The 11,286-nt window shown below is 50.2% G+C and overlaps 1 protein-coding gene across 5 annotated transcripts in view; it reads right to left on the bottom strand.

Moving 5' to 3' along the window:
* Window positions 1–11,286, bottom strand: part of gripap1 (GRIP1 associated protein 1) — a 56,480-nt gene that overhangs the window by 6,541 nt on the left and 38,653 nt on the right. For all 5 annotated transcript variants that reach the window (XM_030055393.1, XM_030055394.1, XM_030055396.1 and 2 more), the window contains 3 exons: window positions 11,213–11,286; window positions 7,344–7,460; window positions 6,081–6,174 (listed from right to left, as the gene is read on the bottom strand). The exon at window positions 11,213–11,286 is cut by the window's right edge and continues 57 nt beyond it. In XM_030055393.1, the coding sequence (XP_029911253.1) occupies window positions 6,081–6,174; window positions 7,344–7,460; window positions 11,213–11,286 (285 nt within the window). The remainder of the gene's footprint in view (window positions 1–6,080; window positions 6,175–7,343; window positions 7,461–11,212) is intronic.

Genomic DNA, 11,286 nt, shown 5'->3' with positions numbered 1-11,286 from the left:
GAAAGGAAAGGAAAGGAAAGGAAAGGAAAGGAAAGAAGGAAAGGAAAGGAAAAGATGGAAAGGAAAGGAAAGGAAAGGAAAGGAAAGGAAAGGAAAGGAAAGGACAGGAAAGGAAAGGAAAGGAAAGGAAAGGAAAGGAAAGGAAAGGAAGGAAAGCAAAGATGGAAAGGAAAGGAAAGGAAAGGAAAGGAAAGGACAGTAGGACTTGTTGTGTCTCGGTGGTTTTATGGGTCTCAGTTGTAAACGAGACAGCTTTACTATCAAACACGTTACACACACACACACACACACACACACACACACACACACACACACAGACTTTACCACCACACATATTGCATCTGATGCTACTGTTGCACTCCCTTCCTATTAACCCTCCAACACACACACACACACACCAACACACACACACGCTGGTAAATCACATCTGATGCTATCATAAAACTAGACATGACCCCCTCCACACACACACACACACACACACACACACATTAAGACAACACACTCGTAAAACAACCCATACACACACTCCAACACCCACAGACACACAGCTGAGTGTGTGGAGACCCATAAAACAGCAGCATAAACAAGACCGCAGCAGAACACACACACACACACACACACACACACACACACACACACAGAGCGATAAAAAGAAGAAGGAACAGATGGACGGAGTGAGAAAGAGAGGAAGAAAAATAAAATAAACCAGAGAGACAATTGGTTTTCGAGCAGAAAACCCTGCTTTGTGCTGCAGTGTGTACTAACACACACACACACACACACACACACACAGACACACACAGACACACACACACACACACACACACACACACACACACACACACTCCTGTTGCTGTGTGAGTGACAGAACCAGAGCAGGCAGAAGCTGCAGGTTTAACTGTCCAGTCTAGTTCTTCTGGTTCTATCTGGAGGCCAGTTCCACCTTCAGGCCAGGGACTCACCACGCTGAGCATGCTGGGATACCGTGAGGAAGAGAGGGGCGGGGCAAAGATGGGCCAAGCTAAACTTTATGCAAATTAGCATGGCGTTCAAGAGCCAATCAGGAGAGGAAAGAAGGAACGGGAAGGAAAGGAAAGAAGGAAAGGAAAGGAAAGGAAAGGAAAGGAAAGGAAAGGAAAGGAAAGGAAAGGAAAGGAAAGGAAGAAAGGGAAGGAAAGGAAAGGGAAGGAAAGGGAAGATGGACAAGAGAGGAAGAAAGTTAACGAGGAAAGGAAAGCAAAGGAAAGGAAAGGAGCAAAGGAAAATACACACACACACACACACACACACACACACACACACACACACTGAAACAAACATGAGAAAGCTCCTCAGCTGGTCTGATGTCAGAGCAGTGTGTCAGGTGTGTCAGCAGGTACACACGACATTCCTGACCTGCATCAAATAAACTGCTCTCCTACTATGTGTGTGTGTGAGCGTGTGCGTGTGCGTGCATGTGTGTGTGTGTGTGTGTGTGTTATTTGGAAATAAAACCAGCACACACGCTGCAGCTTCTCCTTTTCCTCAGACTCAAACTCCCTCAGGGTTTCTGTGCTCAGGTGCACAGAGTGAAGCCCCGCCCACCCAGGTGAGACGCCAAGGCCATGCTTCCTCCATCCTGCACGTCCAAGCTGCTGATCATAAACCTGACTGGCCCAGCACAGCGCAGCGCCACCACCTGGTCAAAACACAGCGCCACCACCTGGTCAAAACCAAGCGCCACCACCTGGCCAAAACCCAGCAGCTCACACACAGCGCCACCACCTGGCCAAAACCCAGCAGCTCACACACAGCGCCACCACCTGGCCAAAACCCAGCAGCTCACACACAGCGCCACCACCTGGCCAAAACCCAGCAGCTCACACACAGCGCCACCACCTGGCCAAAACCCAGAGGCTCACACACAGCGCCACCACCTGGCCAAAACCCAGCGCCACCACCTGGTCAAAACCCAGCGGCTCACACACAGCGCCACCACCTGGTCAAAACCCAGCGCCACCACCTGGTCAAAACCCAGCGCCACCACCTGGTCAAAACCAAGCGCCACCACCTGGCCAAAACCAAGCAGCTCACACACAGCGCCACCACCTGGCCAAAACCCAGCAGCTCACACACAGCGCCACCACCTGGCCAAAACACAGCACCACCACCTGGCCGAAACCCAGCGCCACCACCTGGCCGAAACCCAGCGCCACCACCTGGCCGAAACCCAGCACCACCACCTGGTCAAAACCCAGCACCACCACCTGGTCAAAACCCAGCACCACCACCTGGTCAAAACCCAGCGCCACCACCTGGCCGAAACCCAGCAGCTCACACACAGCGCCACCACCTGGCCAAAACCCAGCACCACCACCTGGTCAAAACCCAGCACCACCACCTGGTCAAAACCCAGCACCACCACCTGGTCAAAACCCAGCACCACCACCTGGTCAAAACCCAGCGCCACCACCTGGCCAAAACCAAGCGCCACCACCTGGTCAAAACCAAGCGGCTCACACACAGCGCCACCACCTGGTCAAAACCCAGCGGCTCACACACAGCGCCACCACCTGGTCAAAACCCAGAGGCTCACACACAGCGCCACCACCTGGTCAAAACCCAGCGCCACCACCTGGTCAAAACCCAGCGGCTCACACACAGCGCCACCACCTGGTCAAAACCCAGCGCCACCACCTGGCCAAAACCCAGCGGCACCACCTGGTCAAAACCCAGCGGCTCACACACAGCGCCACCACCTGGTCAAAACCCAGCGCCACCACCTGGTCAAAACCCAGCGGCTCACACACAGCGCCACCACCTGGTCAAAACCCAGCGGCTCACACACAGCGCCACCACCTGGTCAAAACCCAGCGCCACCACCTGGCCAAAACCCAGCGCCACCACCTGGTCAAAACCAAGCGCCACCACCTGGTCAAAACCCAGCGGCTCACACACAGCGCCACCACCTGGTCAAAACCCAGCGCCACCACCTGGCCAAAACCCAGCGCCACCACCTGGTCAAAACCCAGCGCCACCACCTGGTCAAAACCCAGCGGCTCACACACAGCGCCACCACCTGGTCAAAACCAAGCGCCACCACCTGGTCAAAACCCAGCGCCACCACCTGGTCAAAACCCAGCGGCTCACACACAGCGCCACCACCTGGTAAAAACCAAGCGCCACCACCTGGTCAAAACCAAGCGGCTCACACACAGCGCCACCACCTGGTCAAAACCAAGCGCCACCACCTGGTCAAAACCCAGCGCCACCACCTGGTCAAAACCCAGCGCCACCACCTGGCCAAAACCCAGCGGCTCACACACAGCGCCACCACCTGGTCAAAACCCAGCGCCACCACCTGGTCAAAACCCAGCGGCTCACACACAGCGCCACACAGCGCCACCACCTGGTCAAAACCCAGCGGCACGCAGCGTCTCACACACCGAACATAAACACACCAAACCAAATGATGACCAATCAGACGTGATGAAGATGATGGACTGATCCTTCATCACAGTCACAGTCACTCAGCTGTCACTTCATCCTGATGAATAAAGCTCTCACATAACGTGTGTGTGTGTGTGTGTGTGTGTGTGTGTGTGTGTGTGTGTGTGTGTGTGTATCAGCCTGGTGATGTCTGTTTTTCAAACAGCTGCAGCATCAAATATTCAGAGGTACAGCAACATCCACATCCACATCCACACACACACACACACACACACACTCACTCACACTCACACACACACACACACTCACACACACACACACACACACACACACACACACACACACACACACACACAGTCCAGTGTGCAGGGGAAGCTGGGCTCGCCAGTTTTACTGCCCATTAGATTTACCATTATTACAATGTTAATGGGAGGGAGAGAGAGAGAGGATGTTAAATCAGTCAGACATGAAATTAAAAACAGCAGGAGAGGAGGAAAGGAAAGGAAAGGAAAGGAAAGGAAAAGAGAGGAAGGAAAGGAAAAGAGAGGAAGAAGCGAAAGGAACAGATGGGAAGGAAGAAAAGGAAAGGAAGGGTAAGGAAAGGAAAGAAAAAGAAAGTAGAGGAAAGAAAGGAAAGGAAAGGAAAGGAAAGAAGGGAAGGAAAGGAAAGAAGGGAAGGAAAGGAACTGGGGAAAGAAATGAAAAGAAAAAAATGGAACAGAATGAGAGTAAAAAAAAAACAAACTGAAAAGAAAAAAAAGAGGAATGAAGGAGTGTATTTAATTGAAAAGGAAATGTGCTGATAGTTTCCACAGAGCTCTGAAGTCCTCCACAGTTATTAAAGAAAACTAATTTTCACACACTCACACACACACTCACACACACACACACACACACACACACACACACACACACCTTGCTCAAACAGCAGAGCAGCTAAATATAGCAGCGCTGGAACCTGGCGGGCGCTCGGGAGAGAGACATAGAGTTCAGATGCAATAAGAGAGAGAGAGAGAGAGGACGAATGTAAAATGTAATAATACAATGGAATTCACTGCAGTGCAGTGAGGTGTGTGTGTGTGTGTGTGTGTGTGTGTGTGTGTGTGTGTGTGTGTAGATTAAAGGCAGGAGCTTAATTTCCCTGCTGAGAACAGAAGCAGGAAGACACACAGATACACACAGATTAATAATAAAAGACATTTTTTTCTCTCTACGACGGCGTATTCGTGCCGCTGGACAGAGAAAAAAAAGACGGAGCCGGAGGGACGGAGGTAATATTTCGACAAAAAAAAGGCAAATTCACAAGAAAAAAAAAATCAAATTTGTGAAAAAAGAAAAATGGGGAAAAAAATAAATAAAAGAAGAGGCTCCGGACAGAGGAGAACGTCACAACTTAATTTACTTACAGCTCTACACAGAAACACTTCCTGTCTTTTTCCCCTCTATCTGTAAGACAGCAGTTACACAGCGCCACCTGTTGGCCTGGGGTAGGGTTTGATCTCAGAACACCACAACTGGAAAGTGTTTTCTGGTAAATTTACGACTTTAATCTTGGACATTGGAGGTGATGTGGTTCCTCGATCAACAGCCGAAAAAAAGTAAAAGAAAAAACATGTTTTCTGAGTTTGTTCTCATAAATTTACGACTGTAATCTTGTAAACTGTTAGTTTTCTCAGATTATTTACAGGTCAACACACGGGGCAGAGATCATGCACACCACATGGGTCTAGATGCAGGAACCAATCACAAGCTGGAAGGGGCGGAGGAGAGAAAAAAAAGAGAAACGAGAGCTAGCGATTGGTTCCTGCATCTACAACCTCCAGCTGTTTATCGCCTCATTTAACCTGTAAACCTCAAACTGTCTGATGAAGGTGTTTCTAACGAGATGTGAGCCAAACAAACAGGTGAAATCTGAGTGTTTTATCCCCCTGACGTGACGGTTCTCGTGCTTCCTCCTCACACTGACTGATGTCTCACGGTGTTTGGTGGAACATGTCGTGAGGTTCGGCTCGGTCACAGCCACAGACCAAACCACATCTCTGCTCCCAGCAGCGTGCGGGTTGGAGTTTGTGTTGAGGAGAGCGGGACGGGAACACCAGACGCAGCTGCTGCAGCAGGAAACAGCTGCTGAAAACATCTGGAGTCCTGCTCTGCACATCTGGATCAGCCACAAAACTCACAGACTCACAGAAGAGTTTATCACAACGAGACGGCACCACACTGCAAAAAGTCAAAATCTTACCAAGATTATTTGTCTCATTTCTAGTCAAAATATCTCATTACACTTAAAACAAGACATGATCAGCTCAGAAATAACTTGTTTTTAGACAATTTTCACCTGTTTCAACTTGTTTCAAGTGAAAATCTACTTGAAACAAGTGAAAATTAGCTTGAAACAAGAAACAAATTTTGCCAATGGAACAAGCAAATTTTTACTTGTGACAACTTCTGAGGTGATCATGTCTTATTTTAAGTGTAATGAGATATTTTGACTAGAAATAAGACATTTTTACTTGAAATAAGACAAATAATCTTGGATTTTGACTTTTTGCAGTGCAGGTTTTTTCGGTTGTGGTGACCAAGGGATCGGCTTTATGCGCTCTCAGTGCATGATGCCTGTGTGTGTGTGTGTGTGTGTGTGTGTGTACCTATGCGGCTGTCCATCACGTAGGTCTCGATGATGGCGCTCTTCCTGCAGATGTCCTCAGCCATGGAGGAGCAGCTCACCTCCAGATGTTTCACCTGAGAAAGAACAGTATTATATTAATATTTATATTTATATTTATGTGAAGCCAGCCTGCTGCCTCAGTATATAACATCTTATTTAAATCCTACCTCAGCACAATGCACTTTATCCTTATATGCATTCATTCCTCACCATCGAGCTCTTGGTGCTGTTTAATGTCACTTCTTTTGTGATTTATGTCAACTTTTTAATGTGTCTTGTGATGTTTTGATGTACTTAGCATGTTTATGTAAAGGCATTTTTAATGCATGCAAGTCGAAGACAAATTTCTGCCTCCTGCATGCAAAAGGGAGACAATAAAGCATTTTTTTCTATTTCTTTCTGCTATTTCTTTTTCCTTCACCCTGTCAGTAAAAACAGGAACGCGGTGACGGTCGGCACGATGTCGCCCACACGCCGTCTGGGCCAATCACCAAGCAGACGTACAGATTACAGAGCCTTTTAGACCAGATACACCTGTTTTATTTGATTATTGCTTTTCCTCCTATAATCCAGCTCTATATATAAGCAGTCCATATTCACACGGCCGCCTCATGTGTGTCTGTTGGCTGGGTGTCTGTTCGGTGTGTTTACTCTCCCGGGCGCCGTGCGGGCCGGCTGTGTTTGCTGACAGCTCGGTGCTCGGGTTTCTCCAGCAGAGACGGAGCCACAGGTGACGGCTCCACTCTCTTATTTCTATAATCTGACCCGAACATGTTGGGAAAACCAGATAAATTAAACCACACGGCTTTGTAGAAAAAAATAGCCACGAGTTAATCTCCCGTCGCCGTGGGCTCATTTCATTTTATTGCATTATTTGTCACACACACACACACACACACACTGTGTAACCGGCTACCGGCTGTTGATGGGTGTGAAGAACAAAGCTGTGTGGTTTCAGTCATTTTGTCAGGATCTGGCTCAGCTGCTCGGCTGTCACTCACGACTGACGGGTTAAAAATATTCAATAATACAGCGAGCGTCAATAATTCATATCAAACGTATGCCTGCGTTTAGACCCGGCTGTGTTTAAGTTTTGACCTGGAAACGTCAACCTGGCCCACAAACAGCGTCTTCCGGAAAACACCGGGGGGAGGAAAACGAGCCGCTGACGCTCATCTGCACGGGGGGGAGGGGGGCGGGGCATGATGTCTGAACAGGAAGTGATGCGTCTGCGCCTCCTCACCTTCTCCTCCAGCATCCACTTCTCCTGCTGCACCTCGGCCAGCCGCTGGAAGAGCTCGCCCACCTCGTCGTCTGAGAGCTCGGCAGGACGCTGAGACTGAGGGCTGCCCCCGCCCGACTGAGAGAGAGAGAGAGAGAGAGAGAGAGAGGGAGAGAGAGAGAGAGAGAGGGAGAGAGAGCATGTGGTTATATGTAGTAGGTTAACATCTCCAAATGTTAATGTTAAATCTCCACAGACATTATCAATATATCATCAATATATCAATTAATTTTCATGCATCATATTGGCCAACATAAATGTTAGATGACGATCACATTGGGCGAAGAAGAAGAAGAAGAAGCAGCAGCAGAAGAAGAAGCAGCAGAAGCAGCAGCAGAAGAAGCAGAGGTGTTTCTGTGAAGCAGCAGCCCAGAGCTGACAGCGGTGAGTTGGTTGTGTGATCCAGTTGATCTTTGAAGGATCAAACACTCAACTGATGATGACCTGCTCCATCAAAATGATCAGAATCTAAAAGAGACGCGACTTCCAGCAGCAAAATCTAGACCGGAAACTGCAGAACCGGCTGAGACCACGACTCAGCCTTAAAGCACCAGGAATCAAACTCAGCCAAAGTCCGTCCCTCCGAGCTCCGTCTCTCCGAGCTCCGCCTCCCCGAGCTCCGCCTCCCCGAGCTCCGCCTCTCCGAGCTCCGTCTCTCCGTCCCTCTGTCTCTCTGTCCCTCCGAGCTCCGTCTCTCCGAGCTCCGCCTCTCCGAGCTCCGCCTCTCCGAGCTCCGTCTCTCCGAGCTCCGTCTCTCCGAGCTCCGCCTCTCCGAGCTCCGCCTCTCCGAGCTCCGTCTCTCCGTCTCTCCATCCCCCCGAGCTCCGTCTCTCCGTCCCTCTGTCTCTCCGTCCCTCCGAGCTCCGTCTCTCCGAGCTCGTCGGCTCAGTCCTGTCTTCATCCAGTCAGAACCCGACTTCAGCCGGTCACTCCTCTGTGGATGTCTGGTCCTCTCCAACCAAATGCTCCCATCAGGAGCTCCGTCTCATGAGGACATCCCATCATCCAGCTCCCCGCTCCTCACCACCAGCACCGGTGTCGAGGCTCAGGAGGAGGTTCTTGCTCATATGGAGGCTCCTACTCCATGGGATCGCTTCCCATGGCGATCTACTTCCTACTGGGGTCTGAGCATCAAAAGCTGGTTCCCCAGTTCACAGTTAAATGTAACCAACTTCATGATCAAACGGAGCCAAACTCTCCCCTCTCAGGACGGCACTGTCTGCAGAGGAAACACGACGACCAGCTCGAGCTGCCAGTCTGCCTCTGCTCTGCTTCTGCCTGACCTGCCCGCCGCCTCGGACACAGGTAACCACGTGGAAACTCAGGTGTCATGGCAGACGACCAGCTGACCTTAAAGGAACATGCAGCAGACTTGTCCTGTACAACGTCAGGAGAATCAGACCACACCTGTGTGAACCTGCAGCTCGCCTCCTGGTCCAGGTGCTTGTGGTTCCTGCAGCTCCTTCCTGTCCGGGCTCCCGGCGGCGGTCAGGTCTCTGCAGGTGATCCAGCAGGTGGCGCTGTGTCTGGTCTTCAACCAGCCCAAAACAGCTCTCGTCACTCAGCCGCTCATATCCCTCCGCCGGCTCCCAGCTGCTGCTCGCATCAAACTCAAGGCCACCCTGCGACGCCTGGAGCCTCCAGCACAACAAGGCCCTGAGCCAGCAGCCGGACTCTGCTCCTCTGTGAATCCCAGAGTCCTTAAACCCCTTATTTGGGGATTTAGCACGGCGTAAGAGGCGTTCCCCTGCAAAAGTTGCTCTCTTACACACCTGCCGTTATCCCTAAAACACCTGCGCTACCTGTTATATTATGCATAGGCGTGATTTGGGCGTTACGCCAGTTAAACCAATCAGTGTGCCAGGTGCCATTGCCTTTAAGGACAGGCTGTGCTATCCTAAATCCTAAAACTGAAACCCGTGATGGAGAGAGGGAGGTAGATTTCCTCAGGGGTTCAACTGAGGCTAAAGCAAGGTGGCTTTTTATAGGCGAGTTAATTGGGGAGGTGGAGCCGCATGTGCACGTCCACGTCCACGTGTGTCCAAGTGGAGGCGCATTGGAGCCGCCTGGGCCACTCCTGTAACAGACCAAATGGGATAGCAGGTGGTTTGGGGACCCGCTATATACTTTCCCTAAAGTGTGTGGTCAAGATAGCAGCTGTAGGGAACGCGCATAAACACGCCCACGGCCACACTTCCAGGCGCAAATAAAGGAGTCGGCGTCATATATAGTGGGTAGTGTGGCCGCAAGATACCGTTTAGTGATAGTGGAAGCTGCTAAATGCACGATTCACGGGCAGCGGGTAGTGGCAGTGTGACAGATAGAGCCCTCAGTCTGTCAGAGGCTGGAGCCCAGGTCTTCAGGGAACACCTGCTCACCTGATGGACTGGGTAACCCGTGCATTCTTTCCTTCCTCTATGCACTTTCTGCTCTCTGTCCATTCCCTCTTTGCACCTCCTTGCAGCTCCTCTGTCTCTTTGGACCAGAACCAGAGCTTCATGGCGCTCGGTGTCGTTGTTCCCTCCTGCTCGTGGCGTGTAAAAACCTCGTATGAACGTCACTCCGGATAAAAGCGTCTGTCAAATGTGATGTGTAACTGTAATTTCTCTCGTTCACAATCAATTCAATTTTACTTCAAATTTCTCATTCTCTGTCATTCCTATGATAAGTTTCTTCTGACTGAAATCTGAGATGGTTCATGTAATCTCAGTTTATATTCTGGACTAGCACATACTGAGTGTATTTTTTACATACTCTGTTTATTTTTGGCCTTGGACCTGGGTTTTATTGGTCACTTCTTGTCTTCTTGGGAAATCTCCTTCTTTTGTTTGTGTTGTCCAGCGGTAAACCTGACAAGGTGACAGGTCAAACAGGTGCACAGGTGCAGTCTGCTGCTCCCCCTTGATGGTGTTGCACTTCAAACCAGGTGACTCCTGGGCGTTCTGCGCCCCCTGCTGGCACAGAGAGGCGTGTCCAGCGGGCTGTTCCTTCATCCTTTCATCTCACATTTTGTCAGGCACACTGCCAGCTTTAGCGAGGCTAGGCTAACACCGGGAAGCTAACAGCCCGCTGAGTGACAGCCGACGCCTCGACGCCGCCCAACACGTCTGCTGGCTCTGAACCTGAGAGGCTGTCCAAGTCCTGTCATGTTTATTTACAGTGCTTCTATCAATAGAAAGCTGACTATTTATAACACACACACACACACACACACACACACACACACACACACGTCACTCGCTCACCTTGCTACAACAGTAAAGCAGCTAAATATAGCAGCACTGGAATTTAAAAGCCGCTTGAGAGAGAGACACAGAGTTCAAATGTAATAACAGAGAGAGAGAGAGAGAGAGGGAGAGAGAGAGAGAGAGAGAGGAGTGTAGAGCGTGATAACAGAATAAACATTCAAAGAGAAAGGGGGGGGGGGGGGGGGGGGGGGGTGTTATAGGAAAGTTAGAGGGTCCATCCTGTCATTGCCACGTCAACACGTCACCATGGCAACAGCTGAGAGAGAGAGAGAGAGAGAGAGAGAGAGAGACACTACAGCTTCCTCAGTATTCGTGTCTTGCTGAACTTTGTGTGTCCACATTTTATACACTAATATTTTTCATTTTTTCTTCCAAAAAGATCTTGTTGAATCTCCTGACATTTACAGGATCTCGTGAAACTTTGTGTGTGTGTGTGTGTGTGTGGGGTGGGGGGGGAGACTGGGCGGAGACAGAGGCGTGAAGAACGTCTCCAGTCACTGTTTTTCAGGTTTTTTTTTGAAGCAGAGTTTCCCTTCAGCAGCCTCAACACTGATTTAATATGCAGTCAGAGACTCCGCCCACCTTGTTCTGATTGGCCGGCTGCGGCTCCTTCATCATGTCCCTGTAGGAGAACGAGGAGACGGAGGACGAGTCTC

The sequence above is a fragment of the Myripristis murdjan genome, chromosome 7 (genome assembly GCF_902150065.1).
Source record: "Myripristis murdjan chromosome 7, fMyrMur1.1, whole genome shotgun sequence".
Taxonomy (NCBI): Eukaryota; Metazoa; Chordata; class Actinopteri; order Holocentriformes; family Holocentridae; genus Myripristis; species Myripristis murdjan.
The sequence above is the reverse complement of the archived record's forward strand: the minus strand, read 5'-3'. Positions and strand labels throughout refer to the sequence as shown.